Below are 27,779 nucleotides of genomic sequence, written 5' to 3'. Positions count from 1 at the left end.
TCGCTGTCTCTAAAACCCAATGATTTTATTAAATCTATGACGCCGAGTGCACCAACGCCCTCTATCCGCCGGTGAAGCAACTTCTAAAACTATACATGTGCGACCAAGTCACTTTCGTGGTCCCTCAACAAGTGCCAGCGGTCTTGTGGAGCTGGTGTAAGGCGACGAAAACAGGCGACGAAGACATACTCGATGTGTCTTCCTCTGACCTGTGAGTTCTTTTTATCTTTCATCAGTGTTAATATTTATAACTTTTAGCCTCATATGTGATGAGCTTGATGACAACCGCAGCGTTGAAGTCTCTATTATTCTAGTTACCCTCTTTCGAAAACTCGTGTACATGTTATTCCAGCAGTCACAATTTCGGTGAGCTTTCAAAAGTGATAAAGGCTTATATCACACAAAATTGTTTTTTTTTTTTCTTTTCTTAGTAAAGTAGGCTTTTTTGGGAAAGTTAGTGGATATGTTTTATCACTTAGCGGAATCTGGCAGATTTGCTATTGCTTTTTTATCGGATTTCTGACGCCCAACAAAGGCTACACTGGTGAAGACATTCGAAATAAAAAAAATGATCAAATACGGTAGTGTCATAATCTGCAATATGAAAACTTTTTCGTAAAAAAAAAAACAATATATGCGGCGTCACAAGCGAATCTTCCACTGTAAAATGAGCCGAAAGAATCAACGATGCCTGCTCAAAAAGCCCAAACTTTCACTGAATGTGCACTGAGCGGGTCAGTTTCGTTGTGTGAAATTTCAAGGCGTACTTCTCTTCCGGTCAAAACTTAGACCAACAAACTTGCCAAGTCCTTTCTAGGCGCGTTCACAGACGACCGAGTTAGGGACGCTTTTAAATTATGACGCAATCTCCCGATAATCGTATTGATCAGACAACAGAGTGCGTCGTCTGCTTGCTGTGCCTATCGGGAGATGGCGCCACAAGTTAATGGTGTCGCTAAATCGGTCGTCTACGAACGCGCCCAACAAAGACTTGGCAAGCATGATGTTCTTATTTTTTACAGGAAAATAACAATGCCTTGAAATTTCCCATGTTAAAACTAACCTGCTCAGTACACATTTGGTGAAAGTTTGAACTTCCTATGCGGAGGCGTCGATTTTTCCGGCTCGTTTTACAGCGGGAAATCTGCTTGTGTCGCTTTATACTTCCGGAAATGTGCCAGATCATAATGTCTGGCGCATCTCTGCAAGGAACCGCAAAGTTGACTCCTATATTTATATAGGTTAAGCTACGGCCTCACAACCTATGTAAAGTAATCAGACCCGGAGCTTTAGTTCTTATACGTGGGACAACGTGAAGCAATGAAGTTGAGAGCGCAAAAGAGATGGCAACAACAGATTGTCGTGTTTGTTTTCGTTATCCCCACAAAATAAAAGACTGCCAACAAAGTTAGAAGTGTGATAGAAGGGGTGTCTCTCAGGCACAATATTGGATAGTTTATATTTTGTGTGCTAAAAGCATAAATGCACCTACTGTCATTTAGTTTGGGGGAACACAACCATGACAAACACTTCAAAAATATTCTTACTACAGAAACAAGCCGTTCGCGCTATCTCTAGTTCAGCCTACGATGCTCACACAGAACTACTACCACTTCTTAAGTGTCTTAATGTTTGTGCTGTACAGTTTTTATATAATGACCTGCTCAGGCGATACTATGCGGGAAAAAACAAAATAACAATTTTATTGAGCAATTATCTAAATTAAAAAGAAACGCTAGCAGCTATAACACACGTCACAGTGAAATGTGGAATATACCCTTTGCACGTACAAATTACGGTACTCAATCAATTCTTTACGCACTGCCATCATTACTCAATTCCCACACTCATTAGAAAGTAAATGTGTTTTCGATGTTATTATGTTTCGTTTTATGCAACCTTGTTTTTCCGGTTTTTGTTTTCACTGCATTATTGGCCTAACATATGCTAAGTTCTGTTTTGCAAACTTCTGTATAGATTGTTACTTGTTCCTTGTTTACTATTGTATAATAGCCGCTGTCGCTAATTAGATCAATCGGGGGGCACAGACCTCGTCAAGCCACACTCCAGTGGCTTTTTGTCTGTGCTCCCGACATCACCATCCTTGTACGATGTGGTGTCAAATAAAATTTGATTTGATTTGATTTGATTTGAAGGTATGTGCACTGGATTGTTTACTTAATCTTTCCCGATTGAGCGGAACGCAAATATTGGGCAAGACCCATGGTCATTATTGCACCGCGCTCAGTCGTGAAAGATGAAGTAAAAAGTTTAGGAGTACTGCGCCCGGCGGCGCGTTCGGCTTCCCTGATTGAACAAGAGCTCTGGTCTTACACTGACGCAACGTTCGGTTGCGTGAGCCGAGCGCTGCTTCAAAACACGAACAAATCATATATGTTGTTGTTGTCCCCATCGATGCAGTTCTCAATTTTGCCACTAGGGGCACGTCGGTCGAATCTCCTTATTAACCAAACCAATATCCTACGATTTAAAATAATTTGCATGGCTTCAGTTACGCTTTAATGAAAATTATGGAGTGTTTTCTCAAATTTTAGTTGTGTCACTTAATATCAATAGTACGTACATGTAAGATTTAAAAAAAAATCAAAATTTGTAGCACATTAAAAAAGTTTTGATATGCAAAGAAAGTATGATTACGTCTTTCTTTTCTCTTTTGTGAAACCTATTCCTCTTTGCAATGCCCTCGACCCGGAGGGTAAAAATATACATAAATAAATACACCGACTCATGCATGCATGCCAAAACGTTCAATCTTCTAAAATTCTCCCCCAAGACGTTGTTAAACTTTCAAAACAACCCCTGATTTTGTTTGACCGACTCGATCCCGCCGATACACAACCACATCTCTACCGCGCGCGCGAGCAGCGCTTGAGCGCATTGTTACTCAACAGTGACTCACGTGGAGGTAACTCAGTCGAAAAGAAGACGTCACTAGGGTCGACTTTTCACCCTCATCGTCAAGCCTAAGTCATTTGGAAGCGCGATGCTGCGTCCCCAAGTGCGTCGCCGAGACCTTGAGCCGCTAGTAACGAAACTCTATAAAAGGAAATGGCTCGATTAAAGTACGCGTGCGCAGATCAAGTGGATATTCGAGGCAGAAAACAGCGCGCTACATGAGCAACGAAAGCTTCGGTCCCCCCTCCTCAACCCTTCTTTCTCGTACCGCTCTGCTACTTGGATAACGGTACGCTTGAGTAGAAAACGCCCAGGACTCCGACGCGTGTGCGTGTTCCTTTTCGCTGCTTGCGGATAGTGGCGAGCCATGGAGCTGCTCGGGTACTACATTCTGCCAAATTGGATGATTGTGATTTTCTCGGCTTTCACCTTGCTGTACATGTAAGTTTTTTGTCGGTGTTGTAAAAGTGCATCGTTCTGCAACTAGGTCTGAGCGTTCTGTCGTCCATTCTCATGACGAAGGGTACGTTCCTTCCTTTCCCGCCCTCTCAATTTCTTTGTGGTCATGTTTTTACAAACTAGAAACCAAAGTTTCTGCAGACGCGTCAACGTTGTTGTTTGGACATATTTGAACGTTTTATTTGCATGACAGCCTCGAATGTTATTATATGCGACATCAATGAGTGTGCATCTTGACTAGCATTGTGCACGAAACAGCAAGATGCGTGCTTCTGACCAACTAAGCGAGTTCCCTTTCTTGGAGTGTTCACCAGATGGAGCTGTGTGTCCGTTAACCGTAATCATCGTCGTCCTCGCCTTTCCACTTTCGCTCTCTAGATAGGCGGAAAGGCAGACAGACGATTTGTAAGAAAACGATCAGCAGACATGTCTCAGTCAAGAAATTCGTTACAAAAAACACATGGGCGCAGCGTTTTTTTTTTTTTTTTTTTTCGCGAATTTGTTTTAGTTGTTTAGCTAGGAGGCAACTTCGTGTTCGTAGGCAAAAATCAGGAACTTGAAGAACTGTATCCTGGGGATAGTGACATGGGCGTATCAACCGGGAGGGAAGCGCTGCTCCTCCCCCAGTTCTCAAGGTGTGTGTGTGTGTGTGTGTGAGGGGGGGGGGGGGGGGGCAAGGCACGTGTTTCGCCCCGGCTGAAACAGCCGCCACTTGGCAGGACAAACACTGGCCGGCAGCGCCCAAGGGATACCAAAAGCACCGCCCCACCCCCCACCCCCCCCCCCCCCCCCGGTCCTGGGCGGGGAGGGGGGGGGGGAGGTCTAATTTGCCTTTGCACTCATAAACAAGTTGGTACGCCACCGGATAGTGAGTTCTTTTGATAACCAAAGTAACTCCTTTTATTCAGCTTGCTTTGTCGCAGAGGGCTTAATTAAGATCAGTAAAGCACTTGAAGTAAAAATAGAATTTCTTCGGAATAATGTAATAAACCGTGATGAATGTGAGGTAGAAAGTGGTGATAATTATGAAATTGATTACGAAAAATCCATTAATCGGCTCTTCAATAAGGACTTTCTTGCCTTTATTGTCCCAAAACGACCTTAGGCCGATTATTTTTAGCCTTAAGCCTAACAAGGCTCCGGGCATTGATGGCATCTCAATTAGTGAGTTACGGAGACATTTTGAAGTCCTCGTTTCGCTTTTGAATAATGGTATCTTAAATTGAATCATTCCCATATAAATGAAAACTGTGGTGGTCACTCCGCTTTTTAAGGGTGGTGCGCGTAAAAGCATAGAAAATTACCGACGTATTTTAATTTCGCTGTGTATTAGTAAGGTGTTAGAGAAGCATTTGTACATTACTATGACAAGTGTTTTAGACAAACACAGTATTCTTTCTCCTCATCAGTATGGGGTCATTCAAGGTCAAAAGACACAGACGCTCGTGGAGGATTTTTTTTTTTTTTTATATTGAATTAATTTTTTTGAACGGAATCTGGTTGCCTGCGCACTGTCTCTGGACGTCAGCAAAGCATTTGGCAGCGCATGCCTTCGACTGTTGCTCATGGAACTTTCGAAATTAGGATTTCGTGGCTCCTTTTTAGTACTCCTTGAAAACTTCCTAAGTGATCGACCACAGCGTGTTTCAATTGGGAATTTTCAGAGCACATTTTCGTCAATCAAAGCTGGTGTAGCGCAGGGATCAGTTCTGAGTTCATTATTGTCCAATATTTATGCTAATGACCTCCACAACGCTGTGCCAGTTTCGTTGTCTCAATAAGCTGACGATACGGTTATTTTTATACAGAGCTACCAATTATTTAGATGCAATCTCTTCTCTTCATGCTGCTACGATTAAAATTGTGGACTAGTTTGCAGCTAATTTAATGATTGTTATTGCTTCAAAAACGCAGCTCATTTGTTTTCATAACCCATCGAAAAACGTTGGGCCCACCTATCCTTTACTGTTAAATGCGTCCCATTGTTTATCATGTGCTTGTGAACCGGTAAAATATACATCAACTGTGAAGTATCTTGGTATTTTTTTCGAGGATGATCTTTCCTGGAACTCCCATCTTCCTCATATTTGTAAGAAAATTCGTTCAGTGTCATGTTTGCTGTACAAAATTCGATACTATATGCCGTTATCAGTCCGGAGATTTATTATACGTGCTCTGGACTACGGTGTACTCCGTTATGGCATATCTGTGTACCGTCATTGTGCCCAACGTCGGCAAACCAGAATTAACGACATTTACGTTCTATGTTAACATTTCCTATGACTTAGGCCTTCATAAAATCATTGATGTGTTCGCTACTTTATCTATACCTAATTTTAACTCATTATTGATTGAAACTGTTGTGCGTAGACATTTTTGGGCTAGCATTTTTAAGACTCCGTACGTCCCCGCCTGTAATCTGAGACCGAAAGAGCGTTATTGGACACTTCGGTGTTTTACAAGATATGGTAAAAGAACCCGATTGTACTATGTCCCAGCATGCTTTAATAAACACCCGTCAAGTGTTATTAATGCCACAACAAGGTATAAACTTAAGAAAGCGAGGGTTCACTTTGGTTTCGGATTTTATTTGTTTCGTTTTTAACTCATGTACTTATTTGTGTGTGTGTGTTTCGTCTGCTGACTGCCAGACGCTGCCAGACAAGCCCAATGAGGCTTTGTCGGGTTGTTTTTGTACGTGTACATTGCATGGAATAAAAATTATTCTTCTTCTGAATATTATTATTATTAAGTATTCACACCAGCTGACACATTAGAATTGGAATTTCTTGACTTTGGCTTTCTTTTGCCCAATAAACGAACCTCTATGAGCTGATATTCTTAAGAGCGTCTAAGCTTCATGTTGTGAGCTGATATCCGTTTGCAGAAGCGGCGAATTCAAGTTTGTACCACTAGTCCACACTAAAAATAGTCAGTGACGACTTTCAGAACCGCATCTTAGAAACATCCCAACGAAGGGTTGATATATGTTTTTCACTTACATTATTTATTTATTTTTGACAGGTATTTGTCTCGAAACAAGAACTACTGGAAAGACCAAAACATTGTACACCACAAATTATCCTTGTCTTTCGTACCACTGCTGAAGTTTTTATCCAAGGTGTGTATAAATCTTGGGCATCTGCTTTTGTGCACACCGGTCACAGTTTTGCTTTTGGTCGGCGCACTTACATCTCGCTTTAACTTGATGTAAGCACAATGTAGTAATTCTGGTTTATCTGATTGTTTGGTCTGAGCTATAAACAAATGTCATACGGTCGAATAATTGCCAGGAACTGCAGAAACTATATCGATCATACTGTCCTTGCGATCGGGGCACTTCATAAAACATGAAAGGGCAAAATCGACGTATCAAACATACCGTCCTGGGGTGCTGCCGAATTTAACATCCCAGGATTAGAAGAGCCACTTCAAATAATTTGCAGGGAAACGCTTCCTTCTTTAGGCAGATTAATAACCGCTTAAAGTATCTAGCGTGAAACGTGCGGGGTGTTCACGATCAAATCATGAAATCCATTTGATATGATAAAACACTTGTAAAGTGTTTGCTAACTGATTCAAGCGAGAGTTAATACGGTTTTATAAAAAAAAGAACGATATTCAACGCAAACTTGGGGGGGGGGGGGGGGGGGGGCACTGAAAATCTGTTGAGACGAAACTTTGATATGCTCTAGGATATTACAGCGGGAGCAAAGATAAACATCCTCGAAACGTTTCTAATGACTAATTCCTTTTCTTGAAATGAATAGATTTTAAACGGACACCGTGGTTCATACTGATCAGTGCCATGACAACAAAGGTCAATTTAGTGCAAACGACTCGGCGAATATGCATTGTGCATTGTATAAATTACGTGGCACGTTGTCAGACTCTTCTCTTTTTGCTAGTAAAAATGACTGTTCTCGGTATCTATTTCACGATTTGATACACTTTTTTCTTAAGTAAGCAGCACTGACGTACTTAACGTCGCTTGTATGTGAAAACTGAATTTGTTGCACATGCACTGCCCTTGGCTATACACACAATGAATCGTAGGTTCGCCATCACGCCTACTAAAATAGATGGTCAATTCGAAAACCAAATATATTTTCGTTCTTCGAAGGAATTTTAAGGTTTTATTGAGATTCAGTAAACATAAGTGAAGAGATGTAGGTGTAGTAAAGTTCAGTCAGTACGCCGTTCTAACAATGCCATATATTTTACAGTCAAGCCACGAGATCAGTTTGGAGATGACCCAAAAGTATGGGAAACTGTTCGGGTAAATAAATTTCCAGCTACAAATAGTGCTCATATGTTCAAGAAAAAGTCAAACTAAGTATGACTGAAACATTTCATTCCAGTGCGTTTGAAGGACCACAGCCATCGCTCATCGTTGCTGAACCAGATATTGTGAAGCTTGTTCTCGTCAAAGACTTCCCATTGCTTCCAGATAGAAGAGTACGTGGCACATGTTACGTTTTCGTACGTAAAGCTATCGCTTAGTTTCAAATTGCTTATTAACGCAGATGCAGTTCACAGATCCAAAAACATTTTTACCAAGCAAATTCACTTGTAAAATTTAAATACGTGTTGGAACGTTATAGTAGGTCTTGTATAGTGTTTACAGAAATCAGCCAGTTACTTTGAAAAGTAAACTGAATTAATGAATTTAAAGCTGGTAATCCTTCGTGGTATTAAAAAACTGTAGCTACTAGTATGGTCCACGGTTTGGGCATACTAGTGCAGGAACTGTTTCTGACGGAGAAATCATGTTCCTACGAATCATTGCTTGAGGTAATCAGCTTGTATTGTTCACAGAAAGAAGAAAACTTTAAAAAAAAATACTTATATATATATTTTTGTACGTAAGCCCGTTACTACAAAAAAAGTAAAAAAGAATTTAAGCGAAATTCTTTGTGTGTGTGTGAAAACATTTAGAATCATAATTGTTGTCGAGCAATTCCTCACTAAGTGTCCATTCGAGCCTGACTGCTCGAGCGTTTTCTTCTGTCTGTGCCTTGTTTCATCATAAGTCAAAACGCGTAGCAAAAATTCACGAGTGTACCAACACATGCACACAGACTCGGACTTAAAGAACAAAGGCATCGGAGCGCACTCCGCGGTCGATTGCATTATTGGGTGATAACACGCAAAGGAAGGATGACGAACACCTTGACGCGCTCTAAAGTTGTGAAGTACAGTGAAGCATTTACTCTTAGATCTTGTCGTCTACATCTTTGTGGGAAAACCATGCAAGCAGTACACCAATCGCATGTTTTGCAGCGCTTCGACTTCAATGACCCCCTTCTGGATAATATGATGAATATGGCTCCTGCTCAACAATGGCGAAGAATTCGGCCGGCCGCCAGCCCTGCCTTTGCAACCGGAAGATTACGCAAGGTGTGTTGCCTACACCATGATTGTCATTGAGTCTTTTATTATTATTATTATTATTATTATTAAAAGGTTATCACTCTGAGGTGGCGTCGAAGCGAACAAGAATGGTTAACGAGTGACATTTTGTCAGCTATCCGCTGTAAAGATGTTCTTTGGGCTAGATGTCGGCGATCTCCAACCAATAACAACTTTAAAAAAGAATTCCGTAGTATGCAAAACCGTGTAACCGCGCTTATTCGATCAGCAAAAAGAAAGTACTTTTGAGATAAATTTTTAAACCAAGGTCAAATATTTCAGAGACTTGGAGTTTAATAAATCAATTACGAGGCACGGGTGTAGAGAGATCGATGGATGTCTCCCTGGAGAAAGTGTTTGGTAAGAATACGAAAAAACTAGTAGAGGATATCAACAAGTTCTTCGCTACATTTTCTGGAGTAGCTCGGGATGGGGATGCTATGTTCACAGCAGATTTTCTTGATTCAAATGCTTCCTCGGCATTCCTTCCCGAAATGCCTGAACTTGATCTACGCACTTTGCTTTTTGAGTTTTAAAACTAACAAGGCGCCCGATATCGATGGTATCAGTGCAAATAATCGGCGCCGAAATTATGATTTTATAAAACTTGTGCTCCTTCACCATGTTAAATGGTTTCATATCCTCCGGGATGATCCCGGTTGATTTGAAAAGTGCGCTAGTAAAGCCCGTATTTAAGGGGGGGGGGGGGGGGGGGGGGGGGGAGCATAAAAAACTTGACAATTATCGACCGATTTCCATTTTGCCCTATATTGTCCAAATCTTAGAAAAACATATTTTTCAAACTATGACGGCCTTTCTTGATCACTTTAATATTCTGTCGCCCAGTCAATATGGGTTTGTCAACGGACGTGGGACACAGCCACTTTTGGATGATTTTGCAGATGAATTACATCTAGCCTTCGAGAGGCATCAGATTGCTTGCGCACTTTTTATTGATATAGCAAAGGCGTTCGATACAGTGAGTCACAATATTTTACGAACAAAATTGCAAAACATTGGATTCCGCGGCCCATTCCTCTTTCTTCTTCGGAACTTTTTAACTGAGAGGACACGGCTAGTTTCTATAGGTAATAGTCGAAGCTCCCGAGTTACCTTAAAGGCTGAGGTTCCCCAAGGTTTGTTTTGTCACCTCTTCTTCTTAATATTTTTGTAAACGATATGTCCAACTCAGTTTCAACATGTAAATTGTACCAATATACGGATGACACACGAGGATACAGCGCACCCGTAACAAACACTAGGACAACGTTCACAGTCACACCAAAAGAAAGGGACACTTACACAGCGCTGACTTCAACTCTTTGTATATTCCCGCCTTTTCTCTTCTTTCACGTCTAATGCATAACCTAGGCCTCATCTTTTTCTTTCTTTGCTAAAGGTTAACTGTAAAAGTTTTAAGCCAGAAATTGAAAATTAAAAATTAAAAGGAAAAATTAAATGAAAAATTAAAATTGAAATTACTGTAGATCAATGATGCAAAGCTAAGTAATCCAGCTCTTTTTGTGACAGCGCTATAGATGGATTACTAATACACCTGCCGTTTTGCCTGGCAATGTTCTCCGCTTCTATTATTTCCCTTGTGAGCTGGTCTCGACTCCTTGCCAACACCACACACTTGTCAAGTTCCGCTGTGCACCCACAGTCCCGAATGTGTATGCAAACATGTCCAGAGTTCTTGTTGATGGTGGACAGGTTGTGTTCTCTAAGGCGGTGGTTTAAACACCTACCCGTCTGTCCGATATATGTTCTTCCACAGGAGAGGGGGAAGGAGTAGACCACGTTTTCAGTGCATAGAACGAACTTATTTCTGTGATTCGTTGTGCAGGACGTCGGTGTTCTTGAAGGAGTGTTTACCCTCTTGCACAGGCTGTAGAGCTTGTTCGGAGCGGAGAAAATAACGTCCGTGCCTACTTTGTTTGCTATTTTCTTGAGGCCATGAGAAAAATGATGGAGATATGGCACAATCACTGGTCTTTTTGCCCTGTCCCGATGACTTTTCTTAAATCGCTCATCATGCTTAAATTCTCTGAAAAGTCCTTCCGCCACTGATGTTAACAAGGATGGTGGATATCCAGCGCGTTTTAATCTCGACACTTGCCCATCAAAGCTCCTTTGGATGGAATGAAAGCATGACTTCGTAAGAGAGTTCTTAAGGCACAACCGCGCGATGCCTCTCTTTACGAGTTTTGAATGCGCTGAGTAAACTCGTAAAGAGAGGCATCGCGCGGTTGTGCCTTAAGAACTCTCTTACGAAGTCATGCTTTCATTCCATCCAAAGGAGCTTTGATGGGCAAGTGTCGAGATTAAAACGCGCTGGATATCCACCATCCTTGTTAACATCAGTGGCGGAAGGACTTTTCAGAGAATTTAAGCATGATGAGCGATTTAAGAAAAGTCATCGGGACAGGGCAAAAAGACCAGTGATTGTGCCATATCTCCATCATTTTTCTCATGGCCTCAAGAAAATAGCAAACAAAGTAGGCACGGACGTTATTTTCTCCGCTCCGAACAAGCTCTACAGCCTGTGCAAGAGGGTAAACACTCCTTCAAGAACACCGACGTCCTGCACAACGAATCACAGAAATAAGTTCGTTCGATGCACTGAAAACGTGGTCTACTCCTTCCCCCTGTCCTGTGGAAGAACATATATCGGACAGACGGGTAGGTGTTTAAACCACCGCCTTAGAGAACACAACCTGTCCACCATCAACAAGAACTCTGGACATGTTGGCATACACATTCGGGACTGTGGGTGCACAGCGGAACTTGACAAGTGTGTGGTGTTGGCAAGGAGTCGAGACCAGCTCACAAGGGAAATAATAGAAGCGGAGAACATTGCCAGGCAAAACGGCAGGTGTATTAGTAATCCATCTATAGCGCTGTCACAAAAAGAGCTGGATTACTTAGCTTTGCATCATTGATCTACAGTAATTTCAATTTTAATTTTTCATTTAATTTTTCCTTTTAATTTTTAATTTTCAATTTCTGGCTTAAAACTTTTACAGTTAACCTTTAGCAAAGAAAGAAAAAGATGAGGCCTAGGTTATGCATTAGACGTGAAAGAAGAGAAAAGGCGGGAATATACAAAGAGTTGAAGTCAGCGCTGTGTAAGTGTCCCTTTCTTTTGGTGTGACTGTGAACGTTGTCCTAGTGTTTGTTACGGGTGCGCTGTATCCTGGTGCGTCATGAACTACCAACTCGCCCGAACTTCTGTTTTAACAAGCGGATGACACACTGTTGCTTTCAAAACATCTTGATTATTCTGTTGCAATCGCATTACTCCAAGAGGCCACTTGTCAACTTCATGACTGGTTTAAGACAAATTGTCTTACGATAAATGCACCTAAAACTCAGCTTGTCTGCTTTCGTAATCCTCTTAAGCCCAATCATCCTATATATATGCATACCTCTCTTTGTACATCTTGTAACTGTTGTCCCATATCTTATGTAGATCAAGTTAAATATTTAGGAATTCAATTCGAAAGTGATTTGTCGTGGAATTCTCATCTTTCAAAACTTTGTAAACGACTGAGAAATGTTCTTGTTTACTGTACAATACCAGATCTTTAATACCTTATTCAACGAAAAAGACAATAGCTCTCGCTTTGGCATACAGTGTTTTGCGTTAAGGAATAACTATTTTTGGTCACAGCCCAGGACGATGGGGTCAAAAAATAGACTCAGTCTTAAAAGGAATATTTAAAAGCATTGTTTATGGTTCCATATCGCAAACTGAAGAACAGATCATAGCAGTCTTGGGCTTGCCACTGTTCCACTCCTTATTGGTTCAGACCGATGTATTGAAACACCTTTGGTGTGATAATTTCAGAGTACCCCATGTCGTATCTAGATCGCTACGACACACCGAGCGCTATGAAATGCCTTTTGTTGTGACAAAATACGGGAAAAGAATTCGGAATTTTTATGTTCCTTATATATTTAATAGCCTCCGGACGATGTTTACACTGTGGACTCACTAAACAAACTGAAACAAATGCTCCGATGTATAAGTGCAAGTGTTTAACTGTGCTGTGTATGTGCATGTGTTTGTGTGACCATCATCGTTTATATTGTGATGTATGTTGAGCTTGGAAGTTTACGGGTGTGGGGACGCTTTTTTTATCACAAACTGTAGGGTCCTGTCCAACAAGCCTTTTGTCTGGCTTTGACAGACCCGCCTCACTATCAAGTGAACTACACGCGTAAATAAACATTATTATTATTATTATTATTATACTTAAATCGCATTCTAGTTTTTCATTACATATAGCTTTACATATCCCTACATGCATTCTATCGTTAAGATGAATGAGCTGATACAAGCATGTGCCAAGGTTTCCTGTGAACATCTGCAAGAAGCAGCGAGGAATGAAGAAGAGCTGGACGCCAAGCAGTAAGTGCCGCTCACACTCATCAATTGAAAACATAAATAAGAATTCAGGAAACTTGACTATTCCTTCAGTTTTAGTTCCAACAAAAGCCCACGTCTGTCTTAATATGCGAAAAATGTTCCTACCTTGTTTTCGTACTATTCGGTCGTTTATAATAATTTAAAGCTGAAGTTAATAGTTATTAACGCTGAAGTCAATTCGTTTCTACCATCCATCCCCATCCCCAGTTGGCGGGTTGTAATCCCGGCGGGCTGTCGGTAATCTGAAAGAGCCTAATTGCAGGGAAAGCGCCATGTAACCGCGACTCCAGCTCACGTCAAAAGATTTCCACAAAGTCGGCATTAATCCCTTAATCTTCGCTGGGGCGTGCCCGAGGCCCTTCATTGGTTTGGCATGTAAAACCCACAAATTTTACGTGTTTCATATTACTGACTGCTAGAAACTAATATCTGTGTATAAATAAACTGGAATATATGTCAATTTTTTTTTAATTCGTAAGCTATCAAGGAATTTCAAATGTGTGTGCTTCGATTTCGCTGTCACCAGCTACCTACGCTAGGTGGAGAGTCGATGAAAATATTTTGGATTTATATTAGCATGTTTTGCTAAAATGCAGACCTCTTGACCTTTTTTTTTTTTAACCTCTGCAGAAATATAACTTTTGCTCCTATTAACGTAGACTCTAAATTTCGTAAACTTTTCCCTTTCATTAATGTTTCATCACCGTTACCTTTGAAGCGAGCATAAAACGAATCGAAAGCGAGCTGGGGCAAGTTAAAGGTGGACTAAAGATTGTCTGTTCTCGGAGATAACTCATTCTACGGGATCTTAACGTCCCAGAAATAAAAAAAATTACGCTTGTCCCACGTCCTTTTCTCTACTAAAAATGTGATCGAAGTTCTAGCAATGTCCCATTCTAGCTCAAATGGGACGTTGCTAAAACTTCAATCAGATTTTTAGTAGGGAAATATACGTGGAACGAGCATACGTCTTTTTTTTTATTTACACGGTGCTTAGAGCACGTAAGGTAAGCTATCACCAAGAAAAGACTATCTCAAAGGCGTCTTTACTGCACCTTCAAGTAAGATCTAGAAAGCGTAGACACCGGTCAAACGACAGGGACAAAGAAGATAACGCTGGGAACAATGGTCCTTATTCTCGGAGTTTTTTAACGTTCCTCTTTGGTTTTCGCGCAGCGTTTAATTAGCCGCTCTTATCGCACAATTAACAATTCTATTTAGAATACCAAATATTATGGATACCCTGCGCATGAGTTTTGGAGCGGAGTGCCGAAGAAGAGTGACATTTTTTTCTTGGGGTACATTCTGGTTCTTTTAGTAATTCTTGTGGCCAGTAGTCCATCTATAATAAGGCGGAGCGTACTGATATTAAAGAGAGGGACAAGAAGAACTGATTATGATGTTTCTGGACGTACCCATTTTGTTTTGTGTGACTGGGGCTTTACGACACGGGGAACTCTTAGATCATCTGGCGATTGCTGCTGCATACTGGAAGGTGCCTCCGTCATTGCTACAAATTTGATCAAAGTGGCAATGAGCTTTTAATGCTGGAGCTTGTACGTAATTTCTTCCGGCTTTTCTATGTTGTTACAAATCATTATGTTCACTCTCTCTTCATTTTTTATTTCACTTCGTCGCTGAAGGCTGGGTTTTGTGAGCCACAGTACACAACGAAGCACAAACTAAGCTGAGCAAGACCACAACCATAAGGAGAGCCATATCGTAAAAACTAGGAGCGGAACCTTTTTTTAATGTAAAGTGCGTGTTTCGTTCCATAATATTTCCTGCATCATTTTCAAATACTGTGCTACCAATACACAAAAAATTGCACACATAATAGGGCTTCACCGGCCCCCTCCCAATCCTACAGACACTAACACACAATCCAAACCAGACTCGTACGTGACGTGTTATACATGCAACGCGTACATGTATCAAGCTAATTTTTTTTTTTTGGTAACGAAGTGATGAGCTAGTAATTTATTGAGAGAAAGAACCAGTAAAGCACTCTTGTTCCTTTTTCAAAGAGTAACTAATAAAGGTATTAAGTTTCTTCTGGAGGGAGACGTGGTCAACACAAGTTTCCCAGCGTGATATTCACCCCAGCTCCGGCCTGCGACTTTCACGGCAAAATGCGCCAGATAGACAATACAAAAATGCAAACAAAGTATTACAGTATAGCCACAGTCGCGCTACACATATTTATCAAATTCCATATCGATGAATGGTCCTTTCTTTCCCCTTCAATAGGCAAACACAAAGAGGCGATCGTTCGGTTAACCCCATGAAATATCCTCTTTCATTCTTTCTTTCACTTTCCTGTGTAGCAGTCAAGCAATTCTACACTGGAGTGCACTAAAAACTCGGCCAGCGTCAGGGTGCAGGCTAACTCGCGTAATGTACAGTTTAGCCAAGGCATCTTGGATCAGAGGGGAGAATCACGAACGGAAAGATTTCTGCGTGTCATTCTCTCCTCTATTTCCATGCTTCAAAGGGTAAAATGCCTATCTTAAGCTAGGCCGTTCCCAATCCTCATTGTGCTCTTAGCTAGACATTGGCAAAGTTTATCACCGTACCGTGCCACGCGGACAAAAATGTACAGCCTAAAAATGTACAGCCTTAAAAGACTAATTTACGATAACAAAAGAAGGACATTGAAGGCAAACAGACAGCACAGGCGTTCTATTTTCAACAAAACGTTTATTGGCTTGACTTCGTCTAAGCGTTTTGTTGAAAGTCGAAAACCTGTGCTGTCTGTTTGTCCTCAGTGTCCTTCTTTCGTTATCGTAAATGAGAAACCAACACGCTCGATCATCTACGTTAAAGGCTACTCCGACGTTTTATTTATGGTCCCCGACTTCCTGAAAATTTGCCAAACGCATCAGCTATTAAAGTTGAAATAGTAACCCAGATATTCGGCCAAAATAACCTTTTTCAGCGAAGTTATATATTTTGCAATTTTTGCCCTCACCGTGTTTTTCGAACTTAAAGTTTCGACTGGCAACAATGAAAAAGTGACGCAAGTGGCAGGCAGGCGTTTGCTCTTTGGGCAATGACATTTGTTCCCAACTGATTACAAGCAGTTTTATAGTGTCAAATCAATGCTTTGGAAGCTCGCTCTAGCACTCGCGCAGCAGCACGAAACTGATGCTCGGCATAGTCCATTCTTTAGACCGCGTGCTCGATCTGCAAGCCTGGCTGCGTCGATGTCACGGCACTGAAAAGCGGAGGTATGTTTGGAAATTGGTTTTGGCGTCATTTTTATTTGGTTCGCAATTTCACAATAAATATTTCGAATTTCGCGAAAGTCAATGGCATGAGGGAAAGGGTACAACCCAGGGATTGGGAAATTACAGTTTGTTGAGGTAGCTAAAAAAAATTCACTTTAAGGGTGTAAAGTAACTTACTCTAGGGCTAACACGGTAAGAGTGTCAAAGTAATACCCTTAGCATTAGCAGCATCCGAGGGATATCTATATGTATACATCCGAGGGTTAGCAGCAAAATTACAAGCAAAAAGCACCACATGTTGATTTTACACTGAAAGAAACAGCAAATATAGATGCAATGCGCCACTCAAGAAAAATGACAACCCTTTGACTGCTCCACCACGTTATATATACTCGGGCAATACGAAGAGATTAATTCGCAGGCGACTGTCTTAGCAATTATCAGTTTCATGTATGTTGTTCTGCTCTTGACAATATTTCGAGAAAAACATAATATATTCAAGTCAAAGGAAAGTATCAACAAGCAAAATTCATCGGCAGCTAATACTTATCGGACACAGTTGCTAAAAAAAAAACTCCGCTAGATGTGTTTGAAGAAGGTGCCAGTGCGGCGATTACCCTTCAAAAATGAAAACACTTCTCCTCGCTTCACCGTATACGAAGGGTCCTATCCCCACTTTTTATCACACCCTCAAAATATGAAGTTTGTTCCATATCACAGCACCCTATTTTATGTTTATAAATGGTGTATTACTAAGATTAAGGGGTACGAAAAACCTGTATACAAGAGTGTAATTTTTGTTAACACACATTTTTACACCCTTGCAAGACACTGAAATGCAGTGAAAAAAAAACCTTTTAAAATATTTTGTTGGTACACGTATGTAAAAAAATCCATGAAGAAAAAAAGAAAGATTCACTCTGTGATACGCAATTTAAGTGGAGGTCACGGCCCTCTCTAAGCACCGGCACAGCTCTTACTGGTTGAGGATGGACGTGTGGAATATTGGTTTTAAAATTATTTTTAGTGTGGTAAAACTTTTTTGTTTACCATATTTTTATGTTTGAGAAACAAATATTCTTGACAGAGTCATGGCTTTCAAACATATCACGAAATCGTTACTTCTCCTTTAATGTCAAAAGATAACAAACACGGCTGCCGGCGATTGCACCAAACAGTCGCCATTGGGTTCTGCTAAATCATTAAACCACTGGGGCAACTTTAATTAGTGGCAATGCTTACCACGGTCTATGGAAGAATATGTGAAAAAGCGCTGACTCAAAAAATTCTAGGAAAAACGTGTTGGTCTGATCCCTACATAAATGAATGCTTGCTGCATACCTCAGTATTAAGCGTCGGCAATAAAGAGTATTTTTCAAGACCGCCATCACAGGTGTTATAGAAATTCGAATCCCAATTCACCAACTCAGCTCTCTGACGTCACGCAGCTGCAGTGGCGCTGCTGTCGGCACTGCGCATGCGCAGATGCTTCGCCTCACGCGATTCTAGTTTCTGCGCACGCGCAATGCCCACAGGGCAAGCGCAGGCTTGTTTGTAAACAATGTTGTTGGTGCACATCGCTCAAGCGTGCAGTCTTGACTGAAAAACAACGCACTTCGTCATTCTTCCATGCAGAGCGCAAGTTTGTCTCCTTTTCAGGGGTTCCTGTGGCGTCAGAACACCGAGCTCTGATTGATTCTGATTGAAGGTTAGTTGGTAGACCTGAAGGGGGGTGATTTCAGATAAGATCGACCAAAGGGTGGCTGGTCGACATTTTTAAATCAACTGATGTTTTTATATGACATTGTCTAGTGACTGGTATAAACGAATCCACACTTAGTTTTGACCAGAAAAAAAAATTTGGAGACAAGAAAAATCGTAAGGCAGGGAGAGGTGGACAGTTGCAATAACGCGCACTGATGGGGGGGGCAAGTTTGAAAGTGAATAATTAAAACAATAAAATTAGGAGAATTTTAAAACTTTTTACAAACAAACTATGGGTACAACTTGCTTGTAATATAAAGTAATAATATTTATTAAAAATTTATTTAGTTTTCTAAAAATTGCCAAACATGCCTGCTCGAACGACAAATGGCAAACTTTGGAAATCTGTATCTCATGAAATAATTTAATCATTATTACATAACTTGCAGACATTATTTTACTAATATATGGCTATTATTTAAAAAATAAATAAGGTATCTGAGTGACACAATAGTTACAATATATTTAGGCAAACATGGGAAAAAAATCAAACAAAGAAAAATTCCAATGCGAATAAAAAAAAACACCACCTTCGATTTTTTTTAAATTTGGGTACCCTGTTATACTCTATTTCGGCATTCATTTCTATTAAAAACATGTTGCATCATTGCACTGTGAAAGAAGAAACAACTCCCCAAAGTAGGGTCCTTTTTCAAAGCCTACACTTAGCAGTGTCCTATACAAGAAGTGACTCTGAGTTCCAGTTTCATGAAACTTGCACAAATCTTTTATATACATTTATTCAGATGAGGTCATTGATAAAAAGAGCGATCGGTCACACAGTAAAGGGAGGAGAAACTATATACAGCATTTTACATAAGCGTACAAAGTGGTATCATATTAGAGACTAATGATTTGAGAAAAGATGATGCAGTGAGAAGTTGTACCTTCCGGTATATTTTACACCTAGAGTAAAATAAATAACTTTACTTCCACACACAAAAACAAATATATAATAGTAAGATATTTAGGCTGGCTGTGTATTTACGATTACAAACAATTTCAGGTGACGGATGCCATAGTGCCTAACTGGAGCAGCTTCGATGCTCTCGGTGTATGAATGAATCGTGGCAAGCCGATATATTTTATCCTGCTCGAGGATAACATTTTGGGATTTTTTTTATAGTGATCAGATAAAAATTATTAGTAACCACCAACAAAAACAGTAGGTTAAATACCCCGTGAAGAAAAATGTGATAAATAAGATGTCCCTGCATTCAAAATGAGCAGTCCTTGGGAAATCAAATTCGGCACTTTACGCTAAGGTTTTCCTCGCTGTACCCATTTAATAAAGTTGCTTCCAAGCAGATCCGACTGTCCGTGCTACATATACGTCACAGGTCCCTTCTGTTGATGACTTGCTGAGCCGCCACACGTGCCAAGACTGAATGCCAGGGAAGGCGCGCACCGTCAGCCACTCTTCTTTTTTTTTGTTCACGATACCGAACAACCTCATTTTCGTCCAGATATACAAGATGCACGCCTTTCAGTTTCTTTGATAGAACGCTCACCATTGTCCTGGCCGTCTGAATTGCGCTTACTGAACGTTCTCTCAGGTTGTTCAGCGTGGCCTGGTGCTTCACGAGTCCGCCAACTCCGTCACATGCATTTTTCCCATGTCCAGATGCAGAAAATAACCACTGGGCTTGTGGGCAATCGTCCTTTGCAAATTGGTGAAGCTGGTAGCGATTCTTGAAATGACTGGCGGCGCCGTCACTTACGTACGTCACGTACGAGTATACCGCAACGTTGTCTTCAACCCACTCCTTCTCTTTTTCTAGAGCCAAGCAAGCGTGAGCGGCGTCGTGACACAGGTCCTCACTGATGATGGCAAAGCTGTTTGTAGATTTTCTTGTCGTCACTACACATGTAAATATCGAAACTTGTTTTTTTTTTCCAGTGATATGCTTGCACTTCGTCAGGAAGCACGATGGTCCAGTTTTCAGCAAAGTCAAAATGAAAGACAATGCTCCCGCGTTGCATGCACTGTTTTTCATCGTAGATCGCTTTACCTTGCGTTTGCCGGATATGGTTGTGAAGTACCCAACTTCCAACCGTCACTTGGATGACTTTTAGGAAAGTCTCAGGTTCCAAAGATTTTTTCACAAGGTCGCCGGACTCCCATGTTGCAAGCACAATCTCTTCATCCTCCGGGATATCAAGTTCCTGGAGTGTAAGAAACTGGCCTTTCGGACAGTGATCACAGTCTCCTTGAAGGCACAGTTCTGTTGCTGGGTCGCACAGAAATGCCGAGTTTATTTCACCAGTGTTGAATGTTGAGCCTGTAACGTTCTCTAGAGCGGCAATACAAAGATAATAATTGGCGCAGCGCGCACAAACGCACACTTCCTGGTGTGGAATACATTGGACCGATCTAGGGCGCAACGAATAAAATTTCGTTAGCCCAACGCCGGAATTGGGATGCTTGTCTTTGTATATACGGAAGGCCTCTCGTATTGAGCGTGTCATGAAGCGCTTTGGCACGAACGTTTTCTCTCCGTTGAGCATGACAGAGATGACGTCCTTCTGGTTGGGACTTTGGCGCGAACATTGTAGCTCGTCTTTCGTGAAGTACTCTAGGGCAGCAGATAGGTTCTCAGGGCTCACCTTGCACCTCGTGTAAGGATCCGGCTCATACCACACGCCATGCTTTTCCTTGAGTTTTCGGGATTTACTGATGAGGTACATTGAGGCCTGTGGACTCATCTTTTGAACATCATTCTTCGTCAGTGTTGACGGCAGGAGTGTAAGCAGTTGACAACGTTCCCGGAGAGAGGTGGCGGTTTCAAAGGCCTGCCGAAAGTTGTCCACCCACTCAGTGCATGTGGAGCATGTTGGTTCGGACGACCCCGATGGTGCGTCCCTGTCGTACGCAATACGTAGCCTTGAGCGTATATTCTTGACAGCAACCTGCTCCAGTTCTGTCTGCTTTCTCTTGACATAGGCAGGCCTGTCCCGACTTCTTACGACGCTTGGTTGTCTCAGCGGCGACACATCTGTAGGTAGTATGCTGCGATTTAGATCTTCAATTGCTTCTTCAGCTGGCACAAATATGTCAGGGCACTGCTCTGAGCTTCGCATCGCGATCTCCTTAGTGATGTGCATGAAGCAATGGTAGCACAGGTAGTCCGTCGCACTCACTTTGGTGGAACAGTCAGGCGGAAGAATTTGCTTCAACGAGTTTAGGTCCAACTCGCCAACACTTCGAAAATTCCGCTGCTTTGGTATAGTCTTTTTGTGTTTGCAAAAGTAATCTGCACAAAACACTCGTTCGGAGCTCCAGGACGTCTTCATAATGCATACATAAATAATAGAAATTAAACCTCAACTGATGGCATATAATTGCCAAGTGAAAGAACTACTGGGTGCACAAGTGACAAGTCCGAGGCTGAGGAGCTCACTCACTGCAAACGTACATTTGAAAAGAGAGGTCACAACTGAGGCTGTCGGCAAAGCTTGATCCACGTCAAAGGAAGAAAGAGGGAAAGTCTCCAGACAAAAAATTGTGGTCAGCGGCCTTCGAAAAAGACTTTCCGGAATCGCACTGTCGTCCCTCCACGCGCTGATATGAAAGCACCCGAGCTTCTACCACGTGGTTCATGACACAGCCTGTGCCATGTCGGCGACCGGTTCGCGAGGGGTTGGCGGTGGGGTTACGTTGATGGTCACTCGGATTAGCCCTTGCTGTACTGAGCTACCGCCTGCAGTGCCTTATCGCCGGCTGGTGTCAACAACGAGAACACACACACCCTGTCTACACCAAAACTACAAGCGTTCACCGCACACGCGTCGCCGCCGCTTTTAAGCTTTTGTGAAATTGCTTTCTTTTGCCGCGGAGAACCGCCTTATCTTAACTACGCGCCTGAAATCCTTCCAGGCGGCCGTACACAATATCAAGCGTTTCGAGAAATGCCCGTGGAGTAGAACTATGGGAAAATTCGGAGCCCGCGATGTCGATATCGTCGCCGTTGTGTTAGTACGCCGTCGCGTACTGCAGTCCCCCGTTGGGGGAGGGGGGGGGGGGGGGCGGTCTTACTACGATAACATGGCGACAGCGTTTACACTCTATGTATTTACGCGAGGCTCGAGTATTTGGGGATAATGCTGCCGGTTGGTGTGCCCCTTTGTGCCTGATATTATCGCCCGTGACGCCAGCGAGTGAGATGGCGACAGGCATGACTGCTCAGTAAACAGGCGTCGGCGGCCATGTTTTGCTGGTTGAAGCGAACCCCCTTGTCCTTGACAGCGAGCGGGGAAATGCGAAAAAAAGATTGTATCGGCCGTTTTGCCAGAACTAGCGACGAGTGTCGTCTGCGGTTTCCGGCAACTATTTTGCCATAATCGTGAGCTTAGCGAGGAAATGATTTTTGCTAGCCACAGAACACTACCACGCAGAAAGGGAATGCTTGAACATGTTTTTGTTCTGGATATATATCAGGGATATATATGAGAGAGAAAGAGAGAGAGAGAGAGATGACGGTAGAGCGGAAGAGGGAATAGCATATAGTGTCGCAGGAGAATAAAGTAAACAAAGTTCCTAGTGGCCGATGGCTGCATGATCTTTTCTCGGTTCACTAGTCCGTAATATGATACCTCTTTGTACACAGTAGTTTCTCCTTAATTTAAGTGTGTGAACGATTTCTTTGGTTATCATTGGCCTCATCTGAATGAAAATATATAAAAGATGTGTGTTGGTTTCATGAAACTGGAACTCAGAGTCAGTTCTTGTATAAAACACTGCTAAGTGTAGGCTTTGAAAAAGGACCCTACTTTGGGGAGTTGTATCTTCTTTCTCAATAAAATGATGCAACATGTTTTTAATGGAAATGAATGCCGAAATAGAGTATAACAGGTTACCTAAATTTAAAAAAAATCGAGGGTGGTGTTTTTTTTTTATTCGCATCGGATTTTTTCTGTGTTTGATTGTTTTTCCATGTTTGACTAAATATATCCTAACTATTGTATCACACAGATACCTTAGTTATTTTTTTAAATATTAGCTATATATTAGTAGAATAATATCTGCAAATTATATCATAATGATTAAATTATTTCATGAGATACAGACCTCCAAAGTTTGCCATTTGTCGTTCGAGCAGGCATGTTTGTCAATTTTTAGAAAAATAAATAAATTTTAAATAAATATGATTACTTTATATTACAAGCAAGCTATACCCATAGTTTGCGCCTGAAACGTATTAGAGTTCTCCTAATGTTATCGCTTTAGTTATTCCCTCTCAAACGGGCCCCCTCCATCAGTGCGCGTTAATGCAACTGTCCACCACCTCATGCCTTACGATTTTTCCTGTCCCCAAGTATTTTTTATAGTCAAAACTAAGTTTGGATTCGTTCATACCAGACACTAGACAATAACATATAAAAACATCAGTTGATTTGAAAATGTCGACTAGCCATCCTGTGGTCGATCTTATCTGAAATCACCCAGGGGCAGCTTGCCTTGAGGTCTGCTTACTATCCTTTAATCGGAACCAATCAGAGCTCGGCGTCTGTCTTGAGGTCTACCCACTATACTTTGATCAGAGCCAATCAGAGCTCGGCGTTAGCCTTGAGGTCTAGCCACTATACTTTGATCAGAGCCAATCAGAGCTCGGCGTTTGCCTTGAGGTCTACCCACTATACTTTGATCAGAGCCAATCAGAGCTCGGCGTTTGCCTTGAGGTCTACCCACTATACTTTGATCAGAGCCAATCAGAGCTCGGCGTTTGCCTTGAGGTCTGCCCACTATACTTTGATCAGAGCCAATCAGAGCTCGGCGTTTGCCTTGAGGTCTACCCACTATACTTTGATCAGAGCTAATCAAGGCTCGGCGTTTGCCTTGAGGTCTACCCACTATACTTTGATTAGAGCCAATCAGAGCTCGGCGTTTGCCTTGAGGTCTACCCACTATACTTTGATCAGAGCCAATCAGGGCTCGGCGTTTGCCTTGAGGTCTACCCACTATACTTTGATCTGAGCCAATCAGAGCTCGGCGTTTGCCTTGATGTCTACCCATTATACTTTGATCAGAGCCAATCAGAGCTCGGCGTTTGCCTTGAGGTCTACCCACTATACTTTGATCAGAGCCAATCAGAGCTCGGCGTTTGCCTTGATGTCTACCCATTATACTTTGATCAGAGCCAATCAGAGCTCGGCGTTTGCCTTGAGGTCTACCCACTATACTTGGATCAGAGCCAATCAGAGCTCGGCGTTTGCCTTGAGGTCTACCCACTATACTTTGATCAGAGCCAATCAGGGCTCGGCGTTTGCCTTGAGGTCTACCCACTATGCTTTGATCAGAGCCAATCAGAGCTCGGCGTTTGCCTTGAGGTCTACCCACTATACTTTGATCAGAGCCAATCAGAGCTTGGCGTTTGCCTTGAGGTCTACCCACTATACTTTGATCACAGCCAATCAGAGCTCGGCGTTTGCCTTGAGGTCTACCCACTATACTGTGATCAGAGCCAATCAGGGCTCGGCGTTTGCCTTGAGGTCTACCCACTATACTTTGATTAGAGCCAATCAGAGCTCGGCGTCTGTCTTGAGGTCTACCCTCTATACTTTGATCAGAGCCAATCAGAGCTCGGCGTTTGCCTTGAGGTCTACCCACTATACTTTGATCAGAGCCAATCAGAGCTCGGCGTTTGCCTTGAGGTCTACCCACTATACTTTGATCAGAGCCAATCAGAGCTCGGCGTTCTGGCGTCACCCTGACCCCTGCAAAAGTGGAGGCCATTTTTGCACGTCGTCAGGGCAAGTCACGTGGCAGCAAGGATCACGTGACCACGCGCTTGCCCCCCCCCCCCCTCCTATCCTCGTGTTTCTATTTTCACCGCGTTCTCTTTTCTCACATGGTGGGAAATACGCCAAAAGAAAAAAAAACAAGGACAAAAAAGAAAGGCACACAGGACAGGGTGGATACGCCCTGTCCTTTGTGCCTCTCTTTTTGTTATCGGTTTTTTTTTTTTGTATTTCTCAATATGCATTAGAACCAACCAGTCCAACACGCAGATTTAACACAGTTTATTTTAATGACCGTCATTTGGCGAGTTGTGGAAAACAGACCACAGGGGGGGGGGGGGGGGGGGGGGGGGACATTTTTGTCGCGTAGATCGTAGATACCCTTCGCGTTTTCTTTTTGTTGCTTTTTTAAATAGATTTTTGCGTGTAAATACGCAACCTCACCCACGAGTGTTCCCCTCCTAACACAAGGGCAATTATAAAATATAAATACATCATTATTTCAGGTACTTTGGTCATTATACTCTGGACGTCATTGCCAAGTGCGCTTTTGGAACGAAGCTTGACTCGCACTCAAACCAGACCAACGAATTTGTCACAAGAGCGAGCCAGGCATTCCAAATGAGCATTAATCTTCCGTTACTTCTTATGCGTGAGTATACAAATACATTTCAAAACTTGGTGCGGAACTAATTTCCTCGGGTTACTTTTCAGTTTATATTTTCGGAATGTTTCCTTTCTTGATGAAGCTCATCAAAATAAAACTGTTCAGCTCGGAGAGATTTTCTTACTTCAAGGATGTGTGCGCAAACATGATGAAATCAAGACGAGAGTCTGGTGTTGTAAGTACGTCTCCATGCACGCACGGCTCTCATCCTTTAACATATTTACCCTGTGCAGAGCGCAAGATCGTCTGCTTCTTTTGCAGCGGGTTGTGGTAACGTCAGAGCACCGAGCTCTGCTTGACTCTGATTGAAGGATAACAGGTGGCCCTCAAGGCAGCTTGCTTTGAGGTTTACCCACTATCCTTCAACCGTAGCCAATCAGAGCTTGACGTTTCGACGTCACCGCAATCCCTGCAAAAGAACCAGACGAAGACAAGAAAGCCTGAGTGATGAATTTTTCTTCGTCCCTTCAGGGGGCGACCGTAGGGTGAAGGTTGGACACGACTGCGGCGTCAGCGCTCGGCAGGGACTGGGGTCCTCGGTGATTGGACACGAGGTCCGACCGAGCGCTGATGCAGCTCTCGTGTCTAATCTGCGGTCGTCTCTCTGAGAAACGCCGGCAAATTCACCACTTAGGCTTTCTTTTAAATGTGTTGTTCAGAAACGCGGGGCGCGGCGTAATATACTCCAAACCGTGCGTCGTTATTTGTTCTTCAGGGTTCTTATCGGTTAATTCCGCAATCTGATTGGCTGTTGGGCGATAATAAGACGATTGGGACCCGTCACGCCCCGCGTTTATTATTAGCTAGCTGTCAGTGACTATATAGACGTTTGCAAGTACAGCCTAGCTGGGCGCCGCCATCTTGCTGCTGGTGTGGTAGATCGTCTGATTGTCAAGCATTGCTGGGCCGTGGCTACGCCTCAGCAAATGCTTGACAGTCAGACGATCTACCCACACCAGCAGCCAGATTGCGCCGCCCAGAGGCCGTACTTGAAAACGTCTATGCCTACAAATATTCTGATCACACAACAGTAAAGCAGCCAGGGTGCAAGCTGCCTTGTTTTCGCCGCATGCGTTTGGTTGGAGTAGAAGAAAACATAAAAAAGAAAACGCTGTTTCATTGGCTCGTCGGCTCCTAGCCTTGGCCGCGCTCCAACGTTCGCTAGCTTATGGAATGACTTGCACGTTGCACGATGTCAGTCGTTCCGTCATTGAGCAGGGGTTGCGATCTTCAAACAATCGGCACGCGGATTTCGAAAAGGGCCTATTGTGAGCGCCACGATCATTGTTTACTTCACTTTAGCCAAATATTTCAGGCGTTTTTTTTTTTTGTTTTTTTTTTTTTACTTCGTTTCAGAAGCATCACGATTTTCTTCAGCTTATGATGGATGCCCAAAAGGAGGCGCTTTCGGATGGAAGTGACCCCGGAGATGCTGAAAATGACGTCTACAGTTTGGGCTTGGATGAGAAATCCAGCGTAGCAATACAAAGAAAAAGTATGTAGGGAGACTGTCCGAAAAGACGATAATTCGTGTCGCTCCATACTTTCGCGTGATACTTATATACGTATCAAATGTGTGTCTTCTTAAGAATCAAATATGAATGTCTTTGCAATTGTCATTGCACCTCATGAGGGTCAATGTACTACTTGCAGCTCTCACTGAAATGGAGGCGATGGCACAATGTGTCATATTCTTACTCGCGGGCCAAGACACAACCTCCTGGGTGATTGCGTATACAGTCTACCTTCTGGCATTACATCCGGATGTGCAAGAGAAGCTGAGACGCGAAGTTGATGAGTGCTTCGAACAATACGTGAGGCTCCCGCTACTCTTCTAAAGTTAAACATTGCACGAAACAAACGATTTTAAGGGAAGGTTCGGCGAATTTTCGACAGTCGCTGATTTGCCTCAAACTTCGTTCAATACATTAAGAAATAGAACTATTATCCCAAATTAAAGGTCACAATAATTTTTTTACGAAGTTATTAGTTTCAAATTTGGTCTGATAGGCTGAGAGGCTCTACTGTCAACACGTAAAATGTAACGTCAGAGGGGAAGCCGAAGAATCCAATCCAATCCAATGTTGTAGAAAGGGGCAGTAGAGGAAGTAAAGTTGGTTTCAAACGGGTTGCAAGACGTTTGACGGTGTGAAATGCAAGC

At 42.5% G+C, this 27,779-nt stretch overlaps 1 protein-coding gene across 1 annotated transcript in view; it reads left to right on the top strand.

Annotated features, from left to right (window-relative positions):
- Positions 1–3,199: 3,199 nt before the first annotated feature.
- Positions 3,200–27,779, top strand: part of LOC8025483 (cytochrome P450 3A11) — a 31,555-nt gene continuing 6,975 nt past the window's right edge. The window contains exons 1-10 of the mRNA XM_040208497.3: positions 3,200–3,357; positions 6,400–6,496; positions 7,602–7,654; positions 7,737–7,833; positions 8,659–8,775; positions 13,113–13,201; positions 25,458–25,603; positions 25,666–25,793; positions 26,975–27,113; positions 27,272–27,432. Of these exons, the coding sequence (XP_040064431.1) occupies positions 3,284–3,357; positions 6,400–6,496; positions 7,602–7,654; positions 7,737–7,833; positions 8,659–8,775; positions 13,113–13,201; positions 25,458–25,603; positions 25,666–25,793; positions 26,975–27,113; positions 27,272–27,432 (1,101 nt within the window). The 5' untranslated portion in view covers positions 3,200–3,283. The remainder of the gene's footprint in view (positions 3,358–6,399; positions 6,497–7,601; positions 7,655–7,736; positions 7,834–8,658; positions 8,776–13,112; positions 13,202–25,457; positions 25,604–25,665; positions 25,794–26,974; positions 27,114–27,271; positions 27,433–27,779) is intronic.

The sequence above is a fragment of the Ixodes scapularis genome, unplaced genomic scaffold (genome assembly GCF_016920785.2).
Source record: "Ixodes scapularis isolate PalLabHiFi unplaced genomic scaffold, ASM1692078v2 PGA_scaffold0__279_contigs__length_252992795, whole genome shotgun sequence".
Classification (NCBI taxonomy): Eukaryota; Metazoa; Arthropoda; class Arachnida; order Ixodida; family Ixodidae; genus Ixodes; species Ixodes scapularis.
Note: the sequence above shows the minus strand (reverse complement) of the source record. Positions and strands in the feature narration are given on the sequence as shown.